Source organism: Aspergillus flavus, chromosome 6 (genome assembly GCF_009017415.1).
Source record: "Aspergillus flavus chromosome 6, complete sequence".
In the NCBI taxonomy this organism is placed as follows: domain Eukaryota; kingdom Fungi; phylum Ascomycota; class Eurotiomycetes; order Eurotiales; family Aspergillaceae; genus Aspergillus; species Aspergillus flavus.
In genome coordinates this window covers 3,489,457-3,513,798 of record NC_092410.1, presented here as the reverse complement: position 1 = coordinate 3,513,798, position 24,342 = coordinate 3,489,457, and the positions used below count along the sequence as shown (strand labels likewise).

Sequence of the window (24,342 nt, the reverse complement as noted above, 5' to 3'; positions counted from 1 at the left end):
TTGTCCTTTTAAACGTACGCGTCATGGATTATTAGGTGAATCGATCAAAGCTATTCGGAGTAACTCAGGCTTGTGCTGGGATTCGGTTCATTGATAAAGTATTGTTCATATTTCATTCCGAGGCTACTACAGATCGACATGACAACAAAGGATGAGATAAAGGCACATCAGGAGAACAAGCTCTCTCCACTGTCATAAAAGAGTTCCGAGTTCTTTACTCTTCCTCGGGGACATCATAAACGTCATACTTCTCTTTGGACCGCTTATCGGGGACGTCGTACACATCGTACTTCTCCTTGGACCGCTTGTCAGGGACGTCATAAACATCATACTTCTCTTTGGACCGCTTGTCGACGACGTCGTAGACATCGTACTTCTCTTTAGACCGCTTGTCGGAAACATCGTAGACATCGTATTTCTCCTTGGACCGCTTGTCGAGGACGTCATAAACATCATACTTCTCTTTGGACCGCTTGTCGACGGCGTCGTAGACATCGTACTTCTCCTTGGACCGCTTGTCGGGAACATCGTAGACATCGTATTTCTCCTTGGATGGCTCACGACTACCCAATATTAGTTACCAGTGCTCGTTCCTGCTTCACGATGACAAGATAGCTAGCTTACACTCCAAGAGAGTTGGCCGGGGCCGGAAAAGCCAGAGCAGAGGCAAGTAGCCCGAGAGTCACTAGTGAAGCTGCAGTGAAACGCATCTTGGAGCAGCAGTCTGAGTTTCAAGCTTGGAAGGAGGATGGATGATAATATTATGTCTTGCTTGTTTGGATAATAATGAAACTGGCTGGCGGATAGATGGGTTCTTAAACTTCTTCCTGCCGATAAACGTATGGTAAAGATGGTGAGGGATTTATTTGCTCCCACAGGCTTGGATTCGTAATGTGTGGCTGTCGATAGGCCTCCTGCCTTGAATGGATATCACTAGGAACTGGTCCGGGTACCGCGATTTCCGTAAATAATTGAGAAAGGCCCTCACCTACTTGCCTTTACTGGCATGTTGCATATACTACAGCGGTTGGAGCAAGACAAAGCCTGTTGAGGAGAAGGCTTTAGAGACCCCCCTCCTGATGCTGTTGCGTAAGCTATAGCAACATCGCCTCGGTCTTATGTGTCGATCATATACCAATCGGAACCACGAAGTATGACTACTGGCTTGATGAAATCCAATACCCTTGTAAAAGGCCGGTGAGCGAAAGGCGATAGATCTTGGTCTGGTGAAGTGTGTGATCGCCATGTAAGCATTGCATGGCGCAAGCATAGGTTTACTGCACCGGGCCCATAGGGTCGAGGCACTGCAGATTAACCTGACAATCAGGTTCGGACCGTGGCCCAGACAATCCCGCCTAGGGTTACATTGCATCATTAGTTAGTGCTTACTTTTTCTTGATCATCATCGCTCCAATCAAGTTCCATCTTTACTCCTGCATGTAGTAAGCGTCCCACTCCTCATCTAGCAAGGGTAGGGCAGTGTAGGCAGACATCTTTCACTACCACATATTTGCAATACTATACTTCTAGTACGCAATATGTCTTACATGAAGAAGCTGCATGATTACGCGTCTCTAGGATGTGGTTCTCGCAAAAGAGGGGTAAAGGTAGCAAGAGAGATCGAAGGACCCTATACTCAATCAGTGGGATAAACTAAAAGCAATTGGGAGCTTGGTTTGCACAAGACTGTGTTTTCAGCAGGCTCTTCCTTCATTTCCATAGCTTCCAGTTGCAACATTGAGTCGTGCACTCTACTCATCGCAAGAATGTCATTTCAGACTAAAGAGGCGGCCTATGATCCTCTAGCCTCCGACGAGAAGAGGTTTTCACAAAGCTCCGATGGTGCCGAAGACCAGGAAGACAATATGGGTTTGCTAGGGCGTGTCCGCAAAACGCCTTTTCGCTCTTCTTTTTGGGCAAGGGCGGGGGGGAAGGTCGTAGCTGCAGTTAACACTATACTACTTCTAAGTATTATTGTTATACTGCTCGTGTCCCACCGCTATGAGCATCAGTGTTCAGAATCCGAATGTGCCGCGAAAACATCTTACTACTGTAGGTGGTATCTCATATCATGAATGATGGCCAAGGCTGACAATAATAGCTCCGTTGTTTGATGACCCCAGAGCGATCGAATATGAATACGTTAGGTTTCAGGGTGCCCTGGAACATCAAAATGTCTACAAGGGCACGCCAAATAAGGAGCTCGATGAAGCATGGGAGGTCCTTATACACAGTGAGCTTCCTTAGTCATCTCCTTTTGTTAACCATACAAAGCTGACATAGCCAGCGAACAATTCCGGAGTTGATGGCAATGTTATAGATCGTATCCAAAAGTCGCGTATAGCCGCCAAGTACCCAAAGGAACAAGGGGGGCAGTACTATACTGGCATTGAGGTTTTCCACCACATGCACTGCTTGGTATGTTGAGGTCAACCTCTAGCTTTACATGGATCTATAAATGTTGACAAGTGACAGAATTTGATACGCCAGTATACCTACAAAGACTACTACCACCGCCCAGAGAACAGACCCAAGCCTTTTACTGACTCGGAACCTGTACTTCGCGCTCACGTCGACCACTGTATCGATATGTTACGACAGGTCCTGATGTGCCAAGCCGATGTCGGTATAGTCACATATAACTGGGTCCATCCCTGGGGTCTGTATCCTGACTTTAGTACGGAGCACAAGTGCCGCAAGTTTGACAAGATTGTTGAATGGGCTGACAAGCACGCACTACCGGATGATGACCCCGAGCCTGATTCTGAGACTGTTTGGTTATCAGGCCCACCACAGTAGATTAGAATCGGAGAAGTGGCGCTTTCATCCACCTATGGGCGAGGTAAAGGCAGTAGGAGTCTCACTGTCAATAATTGTAGAGTTTACTGAGGCTGTTAGAGGCCAGGGGTAGCATGTAACTAAGAAAATATGTTGTATAAAGTCTCATTCCCACTCGACCAAGATGCCAATGACATCAAGGTCGCGCCTCGACTACCATATCCCCAGCATAAAGCGAAGAGGTATAGTTTTTAGTGCTTGACCTACTTTCAAGCTGTTCATTGTCACAGTATATTCATATCCCTCAATTTACATTAGACCATAGGTACTCGCTACATGAGAAGATAAACAGCCGCTATTCTCTAAAGAGAACTGTGTTTGAAGGACAGTCTAGGGATGTCCTATCATGGTCTGATGTTGTGAATAGGTTTCTGATTCGAAGGGAATAAGCCGACAGTGGAGGTATACATACTTCGGGGAGCAATATCAAATTTTATCGATTGAACAGCCCGCTTCTTTGATTGCTACAAACATAAACCCACTGTAATTGCCAACGCAGTTGTCTGCAAGAACAAGGGAAAGAAATGTAATACCAATAAGTAGGGCAAGCTGGTACATACGACCATAGGGTATGAAGAACAAAGCTCTGCTATTGGGCCCTCCTTCTGTTCATCACGAACCAGGCGCGTAATCAATCCAGCAAATAACATCTAACATGATAAATATAAAAAACACACGAACCCGGCAATAACGTGAGATGTTTCGGGAAAAATTATCCTCACGACCCATTCGACAGGAAGACTGTCAACACCGTCGCGTACCTTAGAAGAATCAGCATGCAAGGGGATCTCCGCAAAAGGATAAAACACGCAATGAAACTAAACTCACGTTGCCCCTGCAATGATAAGCTCTATGGTCCTTGACTTAGCCAGGATAGAAAGGATGAGGAGGTGTGATATGGTGAAGGTCATAATGATCACCACTCGAAGTGTGGCGCTAGTCGTGACATTGCATAGAATAACCGGCGCCAAAAGAAGCATCGTGATCACGAATAAAAGTAATGCTTTCGCCACTCGTTTGATCAATGGCCCGGAATAGATATATACGTTTGCGTCGATCGAGGTATCATGATATCGTCCCTATTGCCAAGTTAGTTACTTTTCCTTCTGCAAGGCAGCCACCATGAGTGGGCGTGTGGGTTGTACTTTTCTGAAACCACGATAATAGCGGATCAGTTGGTCTTCAACCCATGTTTCTAGGTGCGTCATGGCCGTATCATCTGCTGGGGATACAGTGACTAAATCTCGAGAGTGCGAGAGGTAAGCTCGCTCTTCCCTGGCTATCATGCCTGTCCCATCCAGCCAATTCTGTAGAGCCTGAGTCTCTCTCTGGGATGGGGGTCCAAGTGCCAATGTGCGGCGTGTCCGCTCAAGGTAGTTATCTAAGAAGCCACGTCACGATCTTAGGCAAGTTTGATATCATTAAACCAGAGTAGTTACCGTAATCCATAAGACAAGAATCAATCTCAGCTAGCGTGGTAACTCGCTCTAAGTTTTTATCGTTCCGGCTGCGACCAAGATATAAATCACGGGATTCTTCCTGGTCAAGCTTATCTAGTTTATGTTCCAGGAGCGACAGCCTGTCCTGCTTCAGCAGGAGGACTCGAGCTCGAAGGCGGTTGAAAGATCTGCATAGGAATGTGGACTATGAGATGAGAGAAGTGCAATGTATCTGGGATACCCTGCTCGGTAGTCTTCAACTTCACAGAGAATTAGAGCCTTATTTGCTGGATGCCCTACGAGAGGAGGTCTGGGGAGTGATTACTCTTCTTTACCGGTGATCGCTGGGCCTCCCAGAGAGGAAGGGGGGTCGCTTGGGATGACATTCTCTGTTAGTTTCCTGCTAAAGTGAACAAACGAGTTGCAGCAACATAGACAAAACTTAGCCAACCTTTATTTTCTGCTTAAACTACCCTGTGCTTCGGGATTTAATGTATCGAAGGCAGGAAAGGATGAGTTGGGCAAAGGCTGACAGCCAATAAGGTAGCTCATCCATCAACACAGCCACCTTGCTGAGAATGGCGTATGCCAGTCTTTTATCGTCTGCAGTTGCAGGCAGGGCCTTCAAAACTGAGGCTCTTTACGTTGGCTAGCCACTGACCACGCCGCTGGCTGAGTTCGTTGGGATGCTAGTTTAGGTACTGCCTTGCCTGTCGCCTTGCTGTAGCCTTGCCTGAGCTGAGAGCCAAACACCAATAAAACACTCTTGTCCACCTGACTACTACTCCGTGCATTGTGTGTCCCAATTTCGCCTAAGGTGGAATCGTCGTTGTTAAGTCGTAGTCAGGTGACCCCTTCCTGTGGTATGTTTTTGTATTTTCTTTTTCTTCCTCTTCCTCTTCTTCTTCTTCTTCTTCTTCTTCTTCTTTTTTTCCCTCTCCTCCTCCTCCTTCTTCTTCTACTTCTTGGATTAAGCGACGCCAAGGTGTAGCTATCGGCAACTATCCTAATGGATAACGATCACACCTCTCCCCTCTCATCCATCTCCTCAAGCGTTGACCTTGTCCTTCTGCCATGAATACTATCTCCAGAGGGAAAACTAAGCAGACCGGAAAAGGAACTCAAAGAATGTTGTTTTGATCCCCTCACGGTCTCTTGTTACGCCCTTGCAAATCAGGTCTGTGCCGAGCTGCATCAATTCTGATTCCTGCTCGTCTGTACAAGTAGGGGCATATACATTCCAGTAAAAGAAGTTCTCCCCAATTTGCGCCACGGTCCGATAGGCCGCTTCCTCGTCAAGGGGTGGATAGGCACTGATGAAGCCCTGGATCAACGAATGTGCAATCTGGGAGCCATATAAAATGGTTTGCATATACAGGTCAGCTACTATTTCGGCCAGGTCTCGTGTGTAGTCTCCCAAGCAGCATGCCTCCCAGTCGATGACTGCCAGGGACGTGTTTTTCTCCTTGTCAATGGACGATGGGTTTTGAATCAGGATGCTGTTTGGCGTCCGTTAGCATCGAACAATTGCTATATATCTGGTCGGCCAGAAACTCACTTTCTGGTTGAAAAGTCACCATGAACTATCGTGTCCTTCCGTCCAAACTCTCGTGAGTGCATCAGCGCCGCGTAGTGTCCTAGTTGCTCCGACTTGCACTGCGCTTGGATTGCCAGAAGCTTATTAATTCGGAAGTCTCTTAGATTTTTGTCGAAACCATTGCTGTTCTGTTCAACGGTGCTCCACAAATCTGTATCCACCTGGGTCTTCGACCAGGCGTGGAAGCGGGACAGCCAGCTCCCCAGGGCCTCACCCAGGGCCACGGCGGTCGATGCAGTGATGCGCTCTCCAGCACCCACTGTCAGGAACTCATGCAGTGTGCCATTTTTGGAAAAGTCTTCGAAGATTTGCGTATGATCGTCAGGAAGATATTGATATATTTGGGGAACTTGGATCGTTATCTGCTTATGCTGCACTTGTTGAGATGGGGTACTCCCGAGTCCTCTGAGAATGGCCTGTTCCGTAAGCTAGAAAAGAAAGCCACATTAATTGTAACTCCGCTCTGGAATTTGGGTAATAAAATCTGTGAATGGAACGTACGCATCGAGTTAGGGATAACGTCAATTGCGGGGCTTTGCTGTCCTTCTCTTCGCTATGCTTGATGATTACAGTGCGCATCCCATTCTGCAGTGGTTTGATTAGGGATCCTCGGTATGTCGCATTCAAAAATCCCCCGTGTATTCGCTGGACCGAAGAGCAGGCATATACCGTGTGGCGAAGCGATTCGAGAATGGCACGATCTGGATCAGGTTTTCGTTCTTCTACCACTTGGATGGCCGGGGCCTTGACAGCTTCTACAGTGTCTGCGGTGTGCATGGTGTCGTTATGCGTACGATTCTAGCTAGAATATTTTTCCAACAAGTAGTCTAGAGACAAATCATGGCCCCGCAGGGTTAATAAATACTGCGTAGGGCATGAGGTCACGCGATCCGACGGGTCTTCTGTATTTATCTCAATCGGGCGAGCCGTGTCGATCTTGTACAATAGTAGTCGCATCCACACTGTGGCACGGCAGGTTCAGAAAAACCCTCGCTTAGCGTTTAAGGTTCAAGGCCTCTCTCAACACAGCACCGGTTGCTACAATTCATCACGTCCACAGTACCCTCTGGGGTCTTTTCAGGAACTCCCAGGATCAACCGCCCTAGTCTATGTGGATCATTGTATCCATAAGTCTTGGCTAGACCAGCAGATCGGCTGAGAACTGCCGGACCCGTCCCGATTTTTGTTTAATTTCTGGGCTTCAGCCTTCGAGATCCTCCGATCTGGCGGGGCTCAGTACGGAGGTGATCGGCCAAATTCCACCTCGGTCATAGTCCGAAGCATATCAAATTGTATCGTCAGGTCTTTGTTGATGAATCTAGATGCGATAAGCGCATGGTCTCCACTTGGTGGAACCCTAACTCAGATCTCCCGATTTATCGGCATCAGTGATATATTGTCTGTCTCATTCTCTCCGGTATCTTTCAAGGATAATTTCGAATATATTCAGCAGATGTGGCGTGAACTAGGGATCAAAATAGTATACCTACTACTATACTCATCTTGATCTTCCACTAATCGAGGGATTCTTTGCTGAACCGAAGACCTATATTAAGGGGAATTGAATATCTTATTAGGATGTTCCCATTAGCACGCTACCCATGAGACGGGAACATGGACTGGCTGAGTGAAAGATACAGATTTTCAGATCAGTATACGGAGTAAGATACCAGAATTTCGCGGTCAATCACTTTACAGAAATAGGGACATGCACATTATATACCTCAGAAGGGTTTCAGTATACTGCATGCTAAAATACAATTTCACCAAGTTGACTAACTTTGAAATTTATCTTGACCGCCAGATTGGCAAGAGATTTCTTTTTTTTTATTGTGATAGTTGATATTAACATTTCGCTTAGAAGACACGCCCTCAGACCCAATGCCGATCATTGCTATAACGGCATTTCATTCAGAGACATGTCTTGCCGGTCAAGCTTAGATTTATGGACGTATATGGATATTAAAGTCAAATCTGTGTTAACACGCGGCAAGGCGTGTGATGTGATCTGTTTATATTAGACCAGGATGTACTCCCAACTGCAAAGAGGAATTAGGAATGTGAAAGACTTTAGCCGGTATATGAGGACTAATAGTTGAATTAGATGTTGTACATTTCACATTTAAATTCTAGCTAGATCACACCATCATTTGTTACTTTTAAAATTGTATTGCTTCATGCCACAACTAACAGAGACTAGAGTTCTCTTCGTAATCTCTATTATATATCTTCATATTTTGCAGAGTTACCAATACATTAACACCTCTACGGCTCTATGCTAATATATTCAATATAAAATCATGCTTCATCATGGTTTGCCTGATTTCGTGCTTAACTATCTTACCATACTGCCAAGCCAGAAGTAAAACTGTAGTTCTAAACGTTCTGGTATTGAGCAGCCGGAGCACAATAGGGCGTGTTTGTGCTGAACCAGCAAGCCTGGGAGAGCGTCTTCCCTCCTTTTAATAAGTGGGACGAACCCCTTCCTTTCAAGAATGAATTGTTGATTGAGACTTTTGGGGCCTCTTGGGTGTGTTGTATGTGTGATTTCGATATTTTGTTAGATCTAACATGGCTGGGAAAATATCTTGACTGGTGAAGACGTCTACTGTATTGCAAATATGGGTCTTGAGCTGTAGTCCAGACTACTACCTCCATATTGGTTGTTACATGAGCCAGGGGAGTAGTGTGAAATTGCGGGATTTCCCTTATTATTAAACTGTTTATAATAAATGTCTATGAAAAAGGTATATCAAAATTTTCGCTTTTCCCGCCCTCGCTCTGAGGGTTCCGACACAAAGGTCCGATGTCGCCTTCCATGAGCAGGCCGGCTTTCAACTACGCCAGTCGACCCCAGCGAACTAGACGGGAATGGCTCAGAGCTGGATGGACTCGTGGCAAGTGCTATTAAACGGCCCAGAATCGCGTATTCCAGTTTGAACTTCAGGCTATATGCCACCGGCTTGAAAGTCACTTGAAGGGCATAGTAGCCTGCGAATTGAATCCCGACCACAGCCACGTCGAGTACAATGATAAAGATATTGATAATCAGGAATTGACTGAGGATTTTATAGTGAAGTGGACCGGGATGCAAGCGCAGCATCTTTGCCGTTTCCCACAGGTATATGCCGGATATCAGGAGTTCTTGGACGCAGAAGACGACCAGCTGAACACGCTCCATGATATCATACCCTCTTGCAAATCGGTTTGCCAGGGCAACATTATCCGCGTGGCTACCATATAGGAGGACTGCCGTGGAGACATGGAATATGATTGCGTCAACGATGATAATTGCAAGCGTTAGGTGGAGCACTCTGGGTGACCGGATGATAAGGTGTAATCGCGACCATAGAATGAGGGAATGGCCTGTTACCATACAGGACCAGCTCACAATGATCAGCGAGATCGAGAGATAATACGATATCCCGGGGTTAAAAATGTAGAATATGTAGCCCAGGCATATTGGGAAGAGACTGAGCGACGCGATGAGCAGGCTCCAGAAGTACCATCCCCGGTAGACCTTGAACGTCGATAAACAGAGGACGATCAGCTCAGCAGCATTGTACCAGGCGATGGCGACAAACACTGCTATGATATATTTCTCCACGGAGCTGAAGCTGCCATTCTTTGGCTGGAACAGCTCGTCGTCCGGAGCCCGCGTGGTAAGTATCGAGCGACTGACTCTGATCCCATGCATGAAACTGCGAGTAAGGGACAAGATGGGTGAATGAAGAGAATGAATTGTTCCAAGGGGAGGTTGAGAAAAGAAAGCACTGCTATTGAAAACTCAAATAGCCGATACGGCAGTGATCGATTGATCTAGACCAGAATCAATCCATGATCTACATTGCATTCTCTAAATTGACGATCCGGTTCACCGCAAGCTTGGCCGAACCTAATAATATTCTTGTGGGAGTAATTCATCGCGAGGATCAGATTGGCGTCGGGTAGATGCAAGTCAGTGCAGAGATTTCCTCTTAAAATTCGCATAGTAAGGAAGGTGTAAACCTGAACACGGGGGTTTTTGACGTCAAGACATGATCGGCACTTGATTGCCTGCGAATCATTATGATCGGATTGCGTCCCACTATTGAACTTGATGCCGTTAGTGGTTCGTATCCTGAATGTCTTTACGAGCAAACCAAGGGTACAGCAGCCCAATCCGGCTATCGTACCGCATCAAGTGGAGACAACGTTAAATGTATTCAGAGTGTTCGACAGGGGAATCCGGCAAAAAGGAACAATTAAGTTCTATTTGAAAGGTATCTCCAAGGGCCTTCTTTCCGTTGGGGCTTGAAAGGGGACCGCGGGAATTTTTCTCCTCTCACTTAATTGAAGTTAATAAGTTAGGGCCTTGGCTTTTCCTGATGTGATTTAGTATGGCGATAGCGTGGCGTTGAATGCTCAATCATATCATTGAGATAGCGTTCATGGTTACATCGTGCGCTTTTCAATGTGTGATCCGTAGCTGGTAGCCAAGAAGCGAATGCCACTAATGTATTACTATGACTAGAGTGACCACTCAGAGAAACATATACCATTCATAGCCAAATGAAACATCCGTGCTCACACAATCGAATTGAATGAAATGAGCGTCGTTCTAGCTAGTGCTCGTTAGCCTATTTGACTCTTTGTCTTGCCTTGGAAAGTGTTGCGCGTTAAAAATAATCAAGGCCCCGTGCTACCCAAGAAAATGGCATCTCACATCTGCGAGTATCATTCATCATGGTCCTCCCTCTGAGGCGGCTGTCAGCCCCAAGAGCTCTCTCTAGTCTCTGCTTTTGCTTGGCGATTATTTGTCTTTTGGTTATGTTGACAATGACTGCCATGAGAGACACGATCGAGGAAGAGACGGGCAATGAGATGACGGCGCACGGCCTTTTAGAGCCCACGCTCAAAGTCATGATTGTGGGTGACTCTATGTCTCAGGGCCGAGAGGGCGACTGGACCTGGCGTTTTCGCATCTGGGAGTGGTTTAAAGACCAAGGACTTCCTGTAGACTTTGTAGGGCCATATAATGGCACAGCACAGTCGGACCTGCCCTCGTTACCGGCAACCCCGTCAGGCAAGGAAGAGTCGCATTGGAAGAGCGAGATCAGAACGAGTGGGGGATACGCAGCCGGTGTGTCGGAGGACTTTGATAAGGACCATTTCGCGATTTGGGGCCGCGCCGTCGCAATAGACAAAGGACTAATATATGATGTTCTCGCCGCCTACCCTACCGACTTGATACTTCTGATGCTGGGCTTCAACGACATGGCCTGGTTTCACACCGACGCCGCAGGTACTGTGGACAGCATGCAGACATTCATTTTGAATGCCAGGGCAACTAATCCGAGACTTAAATTTGCTATCGCGAATGTTCCCCAGCGAACCTTTATCAGCGGTCGGGAAGATCTCCCCGTCAGCACCAACATATACAATGCGTTATTGCGAGAGGCGATTCCCGGATGGAGCACCCCGGATTCACCTGTCCAACTGGTCGAGCTTCACGAGAATTATGATTGCGCGCCGATAGCGTGTCCCGTGGGTTATGATGGTCTTCACCCGAATGCTAAGGGCGAATACCAGATTGCTCGTGCATTCACACTCACTCTGGTGAAAGATTTAAACATCGGGGTCTCTCCACTGTCTATCCCAACCATGCCTGACGGGCCATTGTCTGTATCATCCAACCCTCAGGATGTTGGTAGTCTTCCGCAGGAGGTACCAGATATGATACTATGAACCGGCTACCTTTAGCTCCAAGCCAATACGAACCGTCACTAGCCTGACTCCCATCGATCCAGTGTGTCACCGAGTACAACAATGGGCTCATATGCATTACGCATCCCCATGGAGAGAGCCGTTACCATCACCGGGGCCAGGACAAGATCCTGCAAGACTTGTAGGGTTCCATTACTGAAAATTCCTCAATAGAGCCACGACTTTATCTTTAAGAACGACAAACCGTTGTATAATAAACTTCATATTTCAGTGAATACCGTTGATAAAATGTTAGTAATAACTTCTATACACATTTAAGAAAGCTAGTAAGTAATAAAGAGTGATTTCAGTAATCAAGTAGCCGCTTAGTAGAAATGCAACCGTTTGAATTAATCTTCAACACGATGTCACCTATTTTCTAGAAATTATAAGTACTTGCTATAAGTGCTCATATATCTGTCTCCCCAGAACCAGTCAAGTTCCCCAACCCAGCTTGACCTTCACGGAATACGCAAGATAGCGCCAGGTCTAGCGTCAGCGTCCAGTTTCTTTATTCACGATGTCTTTGTTCTCAATTCCTTTGTTCTAGGTAGTATGAATACCTCTATACTTGATGGAATCAAATTCTTTTCCCACCAGTTCTGACTGTTTGTCATTATATAGCAAATTCCCATGTGCTCCGGAGGAGTGATTAGCTACTCTTCTCTCGTTTGATTCTCTCATCTACAGAGATCTCACCATCGATGTTTGAATCTCTCCTTCCTCATTGTGGAGACGTCCTCTCAGTTTGCTGATGCAACGTATATAATGTCTTGCCCTCCAACGCGACAAAGGCCTCTATCCTTTCGAACGACAAAGAACATTTCTGGAAGCAAGATATAGAGTATTTATCATGCTGATTCCCAAGGAGTCGCTTTCTATGGCGGTGCTTGTTGCAATTGTCTCGAAGCGGGAAAGGGCAGCGAATACTCGATCAGGGAGCTTTTTGAAGCCGCCGTCAGTAGGAACATAGATTCCGGCAGTGTTGGGTATGTATCGCTGCCTCGGTTAGAGACCTTTTGCTAACAGTTGTAGTCAAATCTCCCAGCAACCTTTAGGCTTTGAGAGCTTTCTCAGCGCCAAAAGTTCGCATATTTAGCATATGAAGCGCTCGGGGGCCAATAAACCGAGGTTGAGCCACCATCTTGCAAAGGCCCAGAAGACAGGCAAAGGGACGGCAGTATGCAAAGAAGCCACCCCTAGAGCTGGCTACTGATTGGCCAGGGCGATTGTGTGACCGGTTTGGGTTAATGATTGTTGACGAGGCTTATACACTTCGTCAACCCCGAGTCAATGCAGTGAGTAACTGTGTCGTGGGTTCGAGCTACCTGTAATCTTCTGATTACGGGACCTCTATATTCGTCATTTGCACTCCTGTATGACTTGCCTCCAATAATGTGGCTCTCCGCAATGTGTTTATACACAAAAGGGCTGGTCGGAAGGAAGGCCTTTTTGGAAAGGGAGCTCATCAGTCGAGAAAGGACCTAGAAGATGTGACCTCATTCATCCTTGTGCGACAAACAATCGTGTTGAGATGAGACTCAAATGGCATCGATCGAAAGCTCCTACTACACACCCACACGGGGAGTAGAGAGCCAGTCATTTGGTGCAATGACTGTCGCAAACTCACAACTCGCAAACATGAGTATCTGATTCGGACCCTGTTTGTGAAAAGTGTGGCGAGCAGTTTTCTCTAAGACAAACCAAGTGGTATAGAATGTGTACCGGAAGGAACTATACTCCCTCGATGGCGCCCAGGCATTAGAGTCGAGCAGTCCTTGGGACTATCCTCCTATAAGGCACTGCTGTTTTGGGACTACGAGGTCATCACGAAATCGCTCAAACCGGAGCTAATGAATCATAATCAGCGCCAAGGAGCTGCGGGTTAATATGCCCTGAAGCCATTACTCCCCGGGTGTATATGCTCCAGAAGTATAAGACCCAGGCACTGGAGTTTGATAATAATCCCTACTATGAGTCCCCACGGAAATTATCTCTATATACAAAATGTCGTCTTTGTCCTCCAACACAGGATCGGGTATTAGAATACTTTCCAAGATATGACTATAATAAGCCTGTTCAGTAAAGCTATTGCTACACCATCCCAGTGCTGTGCAATCCCATGAAAGGCCGTTTGAATCAGCGTATTTATATCACACAGGGCATCATGATCTCCATCTAGATGGCATAATGTGGTTATTCGCAATGGTTCCAAGAACAGCCTCCATTACTACATCACCGAGTCCTTGGCCTTATCTTTCCAAGGGAAAAGAGATCGTCACTGTTGACCGCGGATTCCCGATTCGGCCTCGCGCCTACGCGTGCCTTTGTTAGATAGTCACGTAGCTAAGACCTCCTATGCAGATTAAACAACGATTTCTACTTCTATGAGGATTTGATAGATCGCATGGCGTAAAAAGATTGCCAGACTCTCAGATACGTCGGCGAGCTGCTGAGCCCAAGGCCCTTCTCTTCAATCGGATGATTGGACGGGAATCTGCTATATAAAGGGAATATCGATTACGGTCTGTCCATAATTGAATTTAAATGTGCAATATCCTGGTTTATATCAACTGCGCACGGAATTATAGGAACTATGTTCCTAAGGTGCTATGGCGATCTCAAACCCAAGGGGGAGACGTCACTCCAGGTTAGGGACCAGATCATCAAAGTGTGCGGTTACAATGCAAAGGATACTAAAAATACTATCTTGGTTTGCGGCCCAACACATACAGTGTTTGCTGTGGAACAAGGCAGAGCGTGATTTACACGTCTTAAACAAGGAGCGATGATCATAAGTCACTGGACCTATCTATCACCCATGGGAAATAGATACCCTCCAGCATGGGCCAAAGTAACCAAAGATCAGGATACTGGTACTCGCCTTGCATTTCAAGTCTCAACATAGAATAAACATGAGTAATAGGGTTCCTTCGCATACGAATAGATCAAATATACCATGTGGTATAGTTTGAGTCTGATCCGAACTACTCGATCACACTGACTAATTATTGATAACTTCTTTTAGCAAGCGGTTCCCAAGTCACCCTCTCAGCAACTCTTTATTAGGCTGTTCCAAGCCGACTGATCGGCCATGCGATGCCTTGCCAGGCCGGTTCAGGACCGCAAGACGAGCCGAGTATTATGCACAAAGAACCGCGGTGCTCAGAAGCCCTTGAGTTTGATACCGACATTTTGATACCTAAATCTCAGTGAAATAGAGTTTTAGATGGGATGATGAATAGGTTACTTTGTATACTGCTACTGGGTACTAGTTAGCCTATTAGACTGCCGAGAAGTAATATGTTACAACTTTTGCCATCGATACTTATCATAAATGTCAGTGGGGCCGAGTGGTTAAGGATTGACTATGTATATTGGTTCCTATATTAATCATCACTTATAACACCCGTAGCGAACTCTCATATTCGTGATCAATTCCATTCATGGGCACATCCTGCTGCTAACGACTAATTTCGTTTGTTGCCCTTTTTTCTTTTCTCTTCTTTTTATGCCTATTGTTGGATTTGGTGTCAGTTCGGAGGATCAAGAATAAAAGCTATGCTGCGTAGGTTTCCCACCATTGTTTTAACGCCGGTGAGGTAGCCCACTATATGTGGGGGCGTTTAGTGTCGCAACGTGGCGTAAACCTCCAGCTTAAGGGATGTATGAACTTTTTATCAGTCATCGACTCATCCTAGCCCCAAAGCTCCTTGTCTGGTGAATAGCAGCCGTGGAAAAAGACCATAACGACCATGACAGAAAGCAAGACAGAAAAGACCTATTATAAAGACCAACTAACTACCGTTTTTAGCTTAGATATTATACTCAGCGGAAGTCCATGAGATTATCAGGGCTGTATGACTATGCCCTCTTTTTCGTCTACAGACAGCTTTCCCTGGACTTCATTAAGTGGCACTATTGGTGTCCGTTATATCAATTCAAGAGTTTAAAAAAAGAAGACCACCCATTAATCCTTTTCCCAAAGAGGCCAATTGGATCGTTTTATGAGAATAAGTCCTTGATTGCTAGCGCCATAGAACAACTTGACATGGCTCTTGTTGATGCAGTGATCTTGAATCTTGACAACTGGCGGTTCAGCTGCAAGCATACGGAGATATATTCTGGCAATTTAAGTGGCAGGATGTACTTAAATCAAGCCCAGTTCTATGGAAAAAGAAGGAAAGTGCTATAGTACCCCATTCCCCGCATTCTAAGATAGCGATAAATTCCGCACTTTGGCGGGAAGGACCCCGAGACTAGCAGAGAACCAGTGATAGAGAGCGATAATCGTTGAGAATGGGGCCTTCGTCACCAAACGGCCTCCTTATCTCATGCCTGGAGAATGATCCTGCGTCTTATCACATTGAAGAAGATAAGCCAGTCGGGCAGTAGGTCCACATGTTGTATTGATCATAATACATTCTGAATGAGGGGGAAGAAGCCGACACAGTAACAGGAGTCAGTGCGTTAGGGAAGGGGAAATGGAAAGAGAAAGAGAGCGGAACTGCTTTCCGTGGTGCGGAAATTCCACACCGAGCGCCTGTGCTCCATAGAGAACTATCGAAACCCAAATACCCCTTCGTCCAAGGTTTTCCCTAATCGTCATGCAAACGCATTGTCAAGGTCTTGCACACTCATTCTTGATCTAGTAAACATCATTAAATATGAGCACCGCACCCAAATATCGAGCAATAGTAGAACTGTTCACCCTTTATACGTATGACCCGCTGGTTGTGAGGAATACTAGGAGGATTGTTTTATGAAATCAAAATATACCAATAGAACGTGTTTATCGACATACCTAAGCGCCCTAGTCTCAATCCAGAATTGATGACATGTAAACCCACGATTCTGTGAAGAGTATCTGGCGGACCAATTGCATGCCCTATCTTGATTAAACATTCCGCACTTCGCAGGTTTGAAATCAACGGTCTGAGGTAGAAGCAACTGTTTCCTCAGATAGGATAAGACTGACTACCTCGACTGTAGTGACCTACAGTAGTCACTCCTTCTAATCCCGAAGGGGTGTGAATACTAAATATACGATTTGCGAGCCATGACATATGAATAGTACCTTCCGGCTGTTTTGTACACCCTTTGATAGCGGAAAGGCTGTCAAATCACACCCGAGTAATTAAGCGGGCGATTTCTCGGCATTTTGGGTCTTTTCCATTTGCTGATTATCTTATGCTATTGTAGGTTTGATACTAGTAGTACGGCGACTAAATCTAGCACCGAGATGAATAGGGAATCTGGATGAGAAGCATTGCACATTTGGGTAGCCCGACATACGTAGAGCTTCCCACCCATCCCCCCCCCCTGAAAAGATTGCTTCTCTCCCACTGCAAATAATGCCTGTGGCCTATGGAGCATCGAATCTGCTAACATGTTGCAAGGTCCATGCTTGTAAATCCAGAGACACTTTCAAATGTAAAGGGTGGGGAGGAGCATCACCTTGTTGGTTCGGTTCCAGAAGTAGCACACACGAACCGACCAACCTAATCCTTCCAAGAATTCTATACTCATGCAGTGATAGCCACTTAAACTCTTTTACTTCCATATAGATAAGTGAGGAGGCAATCTGCGGGGATTAGCCCGTGCTGAACCCAAGGATGGCTATTATAAAGACCGACTGAGTCCTGGATATCTCTCGTTACTACTGACCTTATTATACTAACTATCATGGCTTCATATTCCAACGAAAAAGGCTTTCCCACTAACAAGCTTGCGCATGAGCTGACAAACATTGACGATGATGAAGAATATACCTACGAGGAGCAAAGAGCAATCGTCCACCGCGTCGATCGGAGGCTTGTTGTTATCGCCGGACTTGGGTACTGCATCAGCCTGATGGATAGATCTAATGCTTCGACTGCCTCGATAGCAGGGTAAGATAGTTGCGCACTAACCACTCATTTCATTTATCTTATTGGCGTTCCAATTTCGCATGGAAGTCACTGATAGTTTCAGAATGAACGAGGATTTGAAGATGACTGAAGGGTATCGCTATGTAAGTTTACGACCCCGATAGAGCATGATTTGTCTTGTCTAACCGGTCTTGCAAAGTCTTTGGTAATGCTCATATTTTTCATACCATATGTACTCTGCCAGCCATTCGCAACCGCTACAATTCGAAAGTTTGGCCCACGAAACTTCCTGACCACAATGATTATGTGTTGGGGAGGCATCACGATTGTATGTTATTCACACTGTATGGTACATAATAGCTAACAAAACCTCTAGGGCATTGGATTTACAAAAACATGGAAGCATGTCCTCATCGCGCGGTCATTCATGGGAGCCTTTGAAAGTGGCTATTTCCCCGGCGTGGTATACCTATTGTCATGCTGGTATTCTAGATGTAAGTGGCATCAGTGATGACTATCCCCTAAATATAGTGACACTAACATGGCTCAGACGACATGCACAAGAGATTTTCGTTGTTCTACTCAATTGGTCTCTTCTCACAAGCAATTGCCAACATTCTTGCATATGGACTTACCTACATGGACGGCATCGAGAATCTCGAAGGTTGGAGATGGATCTTTATTATCGAAGGCGTGGTCTGTTGGCATAACCCCACTAATTACTGCACATGAAGGCTGACCTAGGAATATTCTAACTCGGAAAGATCACGTTGGCTATAGGCTTTCTTGCATTTGTGATGCTTGTGGATTTCCCAGACAAAGCACATCGTTCATGGAAATTTCTCAGTGAAAGAGAGTGCGCCTTTGTCATCCGCCGGGTGAATAGAGACAGAGGCGATGCTGAGCCCGAGGACTTCTCGGTCAAGAACTTTCTTCGACATGCAGCGGACATTCGGCTCTGGGGCTACGGTTTGATATTTTGGTATTGAATCCCCTCCAAACATGGCAACAGACAATCTGACAGCAAGATTAGTTGCCTGATGACTGTGACCTACGCCATCGGGTACTTTCTTCCATTGATCCTACGCAATGGTATGGGGTTTAGCGTCGGGGAATCACAGTATCTGAGTGCACCACCATACGTATGGGCTTGTATTCTCATGATTGTTGAAGGTTGGCTCGGTGACAAGTACCGGCTACGAGGGCCAATCCTTATTGTTAACGCTTTGATGCAACTGGTGGGTATTTCATTGATGGGCTTGGCCAAAGGCAATGGAGTTCGATACTTTGGAGTGTTTCTGGTGACAGGAGGAGTAAACGCTAGCGCACCCACGGCTCTGGCATACCAGGCGGGCAACATCCGTGGTCAGTGGAAACGAGCCTTTTCAAGTGCAATGATGATCGGAATGGGTGGAATTGGGGGAATTGCTGGGTCCTTGGTCTTCCGCTCCCAAGATGCACCTGAATACTATCCTGGGATCTATGCCAATCTTGTGTGAGTACCCTGTCCCATTCTTTTATAATAAATATGTAACCTGGGTCATACGACAACAGTGCTTCAGCTTTGATCATCTTGTTGGTACTAGCGTTGAGTGTGTGCTTCGTTTTCGCCAACCGAAAAGCTCGTCGGGGCTCAACACTGCTCGAAGGATCGGCCGAGTTCAGATACACACTGTAGCTTGGAGTCCTGGGGTATTATGAGGCAATTCGCCGATCAACTCCCTTGTGATCTCAGGCTTTAGGTATCTAGATCATCATCACCCTATATCGTCGCAATAACATGGTGGCTGACATGATATCAAAAGCCAACTATGGCTTCGGCACTTTGCACTTAACCTTCCCCTCCGCAAACATGTTAGTTCTTCAGATGTATCCACTATCGTGCCTCATGTTGGTACAATATCTAAACAAATGAAGATGATACCCCACAAGATCGATCACCCGCCAAGGAGCTATCTATCGTTAGCTCCCTTGCTTCGGCACTGAAAATCTTTAGGTTTATGATCCATCTGCAGGATGAACTCAGTCAACCAATGGTTATTTCTCAGATAAAATAAAATGTGCCCCTGATCGTAGCGGACGCGTGTCCACAGTCAACGAAACAAGAGTGATTGATTAAATCGCTTAATTAAGGCTAACCCACTAGATCCTATGGCAGTGCCATGGCTCAGAAAAAAGGTTCATTACTTACAAGTTCTGGGGAAAATTTGTCCCGTCTCAAATCCACACACGGTGCGCATCTATATCTTTTACCAACGCCTCCGGCAAGCACAACCCACAACCCTTTGGGACACAGAAGGTCTTTGCTCATATGCACATGCCTTGGATGAACTCATTATCAACTTTTGTTCCCCTAAATTGTTCGGCAATGCCATGCTCTCAAGATACCTCAGAATTTATATGTTGTGGTAGAGTTTATTGATGCAGCTTGCCACCACATATATGAAATACAATATGGTTATTGGCTGTTGAAATGACTGCCTTTCGTTACTGTGTAGCCGAGCTACGTAGTGGGTCGTTGAACGATGTATTCAAGCAGTATTGGTTGATGACGAGGAACAAGTGCATATATTGTCAAGTCCCTTGCCGCTAAATCAGACTGTTGTCTATGAATATCTGTCCTACTTGAAGAGATTTCTGGGGTTTCCCGCCTAGTCGTCGATCTCCTCCGGTTGGTGGATATACTTGCTCTTGACAAGACAACTATCCATATGGAGTATACATCTACAGTAGAAATGCCGACAAGCTCCAGGATATCGTCCTATCAGATAGTAATACAATCATACCGTACATCTCGCCCTGGCGCATCACACCCGGTTCGCTTATTCCCAACCTTTCCAATAGTTGGGCAATAGCCAGATGATCCACTCTGACCTATCATGGTGGCGATCCATCTCTTAACTTTTGATCACTGGTGTGATCAATGCATAATCGTCAACTCGGAGAAGATTTCCGACGACCTCAAAACGATCAAATCTTAACGGGGTTAAAGATCTTCTGGGGTAACATCGCTATATAAATCCGCAGTCGTCCTCCCGATCAACCTCTTCTCGTGCACCCCCCAATACCTCTGAGCAACCCAGGCGTCCACACACCTCACGCTGTGCCCATCATGCTGAGTAGTAGAAGCCTTGCAGCCGTTGTCGTTCCTGCCGTACTAGGGAGTCTTTCACTAGTAACGGTCGGATTCCGATGTTTTGTGCGCATCCGGATTGTGAGGCAATTTGGATGGGACGACAAACTGATGGTCGTCGCCATGGTGAGCTTTTGATAAGATCGTATCTATATATCAATAGCTGATCATATGGAATCAGATACTCAATGTGTGGTTTGCCTTCTGTGGAATCATCGGGGGAATTAATGGCATTGGTCAAAAGCTGGAGTATTTTCAGAATCGGCCTGATAACTTCCGACGCGCAATGATGGTAAGTATGGCTAGTTTCCGCCGGTCTATGCAAGGTATTGATAGTCTATACATCTAGTGCTGGTTCCTGGGCCAGTTATCCTACACATCTACCGCTACAATCATGAGGTTATCTATTGGCCTTACACTCCTTCGGTTTACGTCCAGCAGGATCCACGTGTACTCTCTCTACGGCATCATGGTATTATCCACCATTACGGGCGCTGTTTTATTCTTCTTTGCTATCTTCCAGTGTTCACCCATTTCGTTCTATTGGGACAAAGAGGGAGTTCAAGGTATATGTCGCACCGATACTGAGGTCAAGATCATGTACTTCTATAGTGTGATCGACGTCATTTTCGACATTGCGATTGGCATTTTGCCTGCAATCTTTATACACAAACTCAAGCTGGATCGCCGCACCAAGCTCGGCATTGCTGGTCTTCTTGGACTTGGCTGCATGTTGGTCTCCAATAGCTCCGAATCTATCACTTCCGGCTGCTAACTACTCCATACAGTGCATGTGCAGCCGTCATCGCGCGAATCCCCTTTCTACATCTGATGACGGAGGAAAGCTTTCTGTGTAAGGACATGCCACTCGAGCTCTTGCTATCAACGCTAACAATTCGGTCAGACGAAACAACCATGGTCGCGGTATGTTCCGATGTGGAAACCGGCCTAGGCATCATAGCAGGATGTTTTATAGTCATACGACGAGGCTTCTCCTTCAACAAATCCAACGAAAAGGATATTCCAAAAGGCTATGTGACCCCTCAGTTCGTCTCTCAAACATCTGACAGCACGCTGAGAGTCGAGTATGTCTGAGCTTCCTCACTAAAACTCGCATTTGTGCCGTCAATCACTGTCTGTTGATTTGGTACAACGAGGGAAGAGAGCGCCACTCTTTTTTATTCTTTAACATGGGGCGGCAGTGAACAAGATGATGAGTCCTATTTATATCGGGGTTTCTTATTTGCGGCTATCTCTTAATACATGCCTGCAGCCCTGCACGAGCACAGGCGCCTGACGACAAACCGACACCCTTCCTGTACACTACTTCTATACATACTAATACTTGGCCAATACTGAAAGTTACATCCACTTTGATTTATTTAGTTATAGGATGAGGGGACTATTCAGTAACGTTTCTATATTCATAAGATCAGCATGTACCGTCCGTGAGTCACCTTTCGTGAATGAGAAAATATCGATAGTCGTATTTCCGACACAGAATATAGCGATGGTTATCTCCGACACCTTATCATATATCTTCTCCGTATTTAACGAGGGTTGTCTTGACTGCCAAAATAGTCCCACTTCATACACAGCCTTCAATGCCTTTCTCAAGGCTATCGCGAATCGAAGTCCAGCCGGGCAGGCCGTAGAACGTCCGAAGCAACTCCTCTGCACGCCCCCCGCGAGGCAAAAAATCCCTACGGCCCCGGATATTTTCTTCCGGGACATCAGCGATGGGAGTATTCTTCGGACGAAGTTGTCGAAGAAGCGAGACCGCATCAAACCAGTTCATCTGCTGCGCAAAGGCAAGGATGCGCTCGGATTGCGCAGAGGGGTCTGAAAGTCCAACCGCGCAAAGTCGGGCCAGGTCCTCTACATCAACGTACCATTCTGCCAGATTTATCTTCAGTAGTGCCCTCACAGTGGCGTTTAGATTGATCACTCACGGTCAAGAAATACCGACAAATCCGTGGGATCTCCTTTCAAGAGTTTGCGGGTCCACCCCATCGTGGAACCGAAGATCTCCGGGTGAAGGATCCTCCAACATGTTGTGCAGTTGATCAGCCGACCGAGTGATTGCCCCGATGATTTTGCAGAGTATCACAGTCATGCACGGAAGAACAGTGTTAAACGTATATTCGGGCTTGTGACCTCGTACCCACGTCCATGCTTCTCGCTCAGCCTCCGTCTTGAATCCCTTGCTCTCGTCCGGGGTATTGGGATCCCAAGCTGCTTTCACGGCTTCGTCACTCCAGGAGCCTATCATGAACGTCAGAATCAACCTCTAGCATCCAATATCCGCATACTTGCTTTCATGAAGGACCCCGCCGTTCGGACTCGGCGTCAACATAGATAATCCATTGGAGGATGAGACCAAGACTACACGTTTTATACTTGGCATCCCGGCAGCCGATTCAAGGATATTGGTGGTGGCTTTGACGACCCATGGAATGGCCGCTACTGGGTCCGTGCTGAGGGTCACGTCCGACGCCGTTACACTTGTGATTCATGATGTATCCAACCAGGAAGAGCTGCACTTATCAGGTGGATGATCCCATCTACTCCGTCTAATACGCGATTGATGTCATCTCGGTTCTCGAAACAGGTCACGAGGACGGCTTCGAAAACATCGCCATATTTCTGCGCAAAGTACTCGGATAGCCATGGTTTTGGAGCACGAATAGTTCCTCGCACTAAGTAACCGTGGCTGAGTAGTTAGTCGACAACATGCGATGCGATGTAGCCATTGGCACCTGTCACCAGGACTCGAGAGCCTTTGGGTAGAGCGTGCTTAGAGTTGGACATCGTGGAAAATGGTGGATGTGTTGCCGTGGATATATGTTATTGGGAGTATTGAGAGGATGAGAGATATTGACGTTACGAATAAAAGAGACACTGGATTGGGGGGCAGTAGGGTTGACGCCGCAGTCAACGTAGTATATAACAGCCATACTATGGTTTACTATTTCCAAGATTAATCTTAAGCTCCAACCTTCGCAGCATGTCAAAGGCTTGACGCCATGCAAACTGCCTGGCCCCACCGTTAAGTTCCCTCCATTCTCTCCCCAGCATAATAACATAAGAGAGAAAACCCTAATCACGCCCAACTAGGTATCACCGGCACCTGTATACCTGCACAAGAACTCGACCACCAGCCAAAGCATTGACTAACTGTCGACCCGAATAACTAGCTATGTTTATTGAAATACGTGTCACCAATAAACAACTTTTTCTATATATATTCTTGTTCAATTTTTTTTTAGCTTAGCGGTATATTTTGGCTTTATTTAACTTTCAACATGGATGTACTCGTAATACGGGTTGGCTATTCATAAATCTTCCGAGGTAACAAGGGTGGATCACTAGATGTAGGCGCATGGATCAGTGTAATGCTTTTCGAGGTTGTAAAAAGGGGTTAACCACGTTTTCAATGCGAATTCCTTTCTTTTATTGGTTTCTGACCCTGGATAGAACCCACGAAAGTAAATCCAGTAGAACCTCTTTCTAAGAAACTCCGATATAGGCAATATACTCGACATAAGCAATCTACTCGGCTGTCTCCTATTGCTTCCCATACAAAATTGCAGCAAACCTCGATACAGGGAACTTTCAGTAATCTGGTCAGTCTCCTACACAAAATTCCTTATAACACGACATATTGGGTCTAACTACCCAATTAAAAAATTTACTAAAATAGTTACAGTCACTTGTGTA

At 46.1% G+C, this 24,342-nt stretch overlaps 9 protein-coding genes across 9 annotated transcripts; 4 read left to right on the top strand and 5 right to left on the bottom strand.

The window, feature by feature from the left end:
- Positions 1-214: 214 nt before the first annotated feature.
- On the bottom strand, positions 215-710 carry F9C07_11645 (uncharacterized protein; the record flags this gene model as incomplete). Its single annotated transcript, XM_041287066.1, has 2 exons — positions 215-563; positions 625-710. The coding sequence occupies 2 exons, from the start codon at positions 708-710 to the stop codon at positions 215-217; spliced, it is 435 nt and encodes a 144-aa protein (XP_041148674.1).
- Positions 711-1,766: 1,056 nt separating this feature from the next.
- On the top strand, positions 1,767-2,799 carry F9C07_2074714 (uncharacterized protein; the record flags this gene model as incomplete). The annotated part of the gene is made up of 4 exons (XM_041294442.1): positions 1,767-2,052; positions 2,102-2,233; positions 2,288-2,418; positions 2,476-2,799. The coding sequence occupies 4 exons, from the start codon at positions 1,767-1,769 to the stop codon at positions 2,797-2,799; spliced, it is 873 nt and encodes a 290-aa protein (XP_041148675.1).
- A 144-nt stretch (positions 2,800-2,943) lies between these two features.
- Positions 2,944-3,567, bottom strand: F9C07_11647 (uncharacterized protein; the record flags this gene model as incomplete). The annotated part of the gene is made up of 3 exons (XM_071507655.1): positions 2,944-2,991; positions 3,399-3,488; positions 3,520-3,567. 3 exons carry the CDS (start codon positions 3,565-3,567, stop codon positions 2,944-2,946), a joined length of 186 nt encoding a protein of 61 aa, XP_071368010.1.
- Positions 3,568-5,168: 1,601 nt separating this feature from the next.
- F9C07_2286706 (kinase-like domain-containing protein) lies at positions 5,169-6,719 on the bottom strand. Its single transcript, XM_041294430.2, has 3 exons — positions 6,376-6,719; positions 5,836-6,302; positions 5,169-5,776 (listed from the first exon to the last, which is right to left on the bottom strand). Exons 1-3 carry the CDS (start codon positions 6,649-6,651, stop codon positions 5,377-5,379), a joined length of 1,143 nt encoding a protein of 380 aa, XP_041148676.1. The 5' UTR covers positions 6,652-6,719; the 3' UTR covers positions 5,169-5,376.
- A 1,844-nt stretch (positions 6,720-8,563) lies between these two features.
- F9C07_2171790 (uncharacterized protein) lies at positions 8,564-10,258 on the bottom strand. The gene is made up of 2 exons (XM_041287067.2): positions 10,050-10,258; positions 8,564-9,961 (listed from the first exon to the last, which is right to left on the bottom strand). The coding sequence occupies exon 2, from the start codon at positions 9,569-9,571 to the stop codon at positions 8,627-8,629; it is 945 nt and encodes a 314-aa protein (XP_041148677.1). The 5' UTR covers positions 9,572-9,961; positions 10,050-10,258; the 3' UTR covers positions 8,564-8,626.
- Positions 10,259-10,397: 139 nt separating this feature from the next.
- On the top strand, positions 10,398-11,889 carry F9C07_2286705 (SGNH hydrolase-type esterase domain-containing protein). Its single transcript, XM_041287062.2, has one exon. It carries the CDS (start codon positions 10,600-10,602, stop codon positions 11,599-11,601), a length of 1,002 nt encoding a protein of 333 aa, XP_041148678.1. The 5' UTR covers positions 10,398-10,599; the 3' UTR covers positions 11,602-11,889.
- Positions 11,890-17,304: 5,415 nt separating this feature from the next.
- Positions 17,305-19,167, top strand: F9C07_2073811 (major facilitator superfamily domain-containing protein; the record flags this gene model as incomplete). Its single annotated transcript, XM_071508788.1, has 8 exons — positions 17,305-17,510; positions 17,593-17,632; positions 17,689-17,817; positions 17,866-17,983; positions 18,040-18,185; positions 18,254-18,471; positions 18,523-18,984; positions 19,044-19,167. The coding sequence occupies 8 exons, from the start codon at positions 17,305-17,307 to the stop codon at positions 19,165-19,167; spliced, it is 1,443 nt and encodes a 480-aa protein (XP_071368009.1).
- A 1,434-nt stretch (positions 19,168-20,601) lies between these two features.
- Positions 20,602-21,717, top strand: F9C07_2236193 (uncharacterized protein; the record flags this gene model as incomplete). Its single annotated transcript, XM_071509983.1, has 5 exons — positions 20,602-20,748; positions 20,804-20,914; positions 20,972-21,354; positions 21,411-21,475; positions 21,527-21,717. The coding sequence occupies 5 exons, from the start codon at positions 20,602-20,604 to the stop codon at positions 21,715-21,717; spliced, it is 897 nt and encodes a 298-aa protein (XP_071368008.1).
- A 493-nt stretch (positions 21,718-22,210) lies between these two features.
- On the bottom strand, positions 22,211-23,433 carry F9C07_2205416 (uncharacterized protein; the record flags this gene model as incomplete). The annotated part of the gene is made up of 5 exons (XM_071509605.1): positions 22,211-22,531; positions 22,592-22,910; positions 22,935-23,085; positions 23,151-23,321; positions 23,382-23,433. The coding sequence occupies 5 exons, from the start codon at positions 23,431-23,433 to the stop codon at positions 22,211-22,213; spliced, it is 1,014 nt and encodes a 337-aa protein (XP_071368007.1).
- Positions 23,434-24,342: the final 909 nt, after the last annotated feature.

What these genes read in the sequence shown, in the direction of transcription:
- F9C07_2286706 (XM_041294430.2), bottom strand. Translation starts at nt 6,651, where the DNA reads ATGCACACCGCAGACACTGTAGAAGCTGTCAAGGCCCCGGCCATCCAA. An exon ending in CGTTATCCCTAACTCGATGC is followed by an intron (nt 6,303 to 6,375) that starts GTACGTTCCATT and finishes TTTCTTTTCTAG; the next exon opens with CTTACGGAACAGGCCATTCT. An exon ending in GGTGACTTTTCAACCAGAAA is followed by an intron (nt 5,777 to 5,835) that starts GTGAGTTTCTGG and finishes GACGCCAAACAG; the next exon opens with CATCCTGATTCAAAACCCAT.
- F9C07_2171790 (XM_041287067.2), bottom strand. Translation starts at nt 9,571, where the DNA reads ATGCATGGGATCAGAGTCAGTCGCTCGATACTTACCACGCGGGCTCCG.
- F9C07_2286705 (XM_041287062.2), top strand. Translation starts at nt 10,600, where the DNA reads ATGGTCCTCCCTCTGAGGCGGCTGTCAGCCCCAAGAGCTCTCTCTAGT.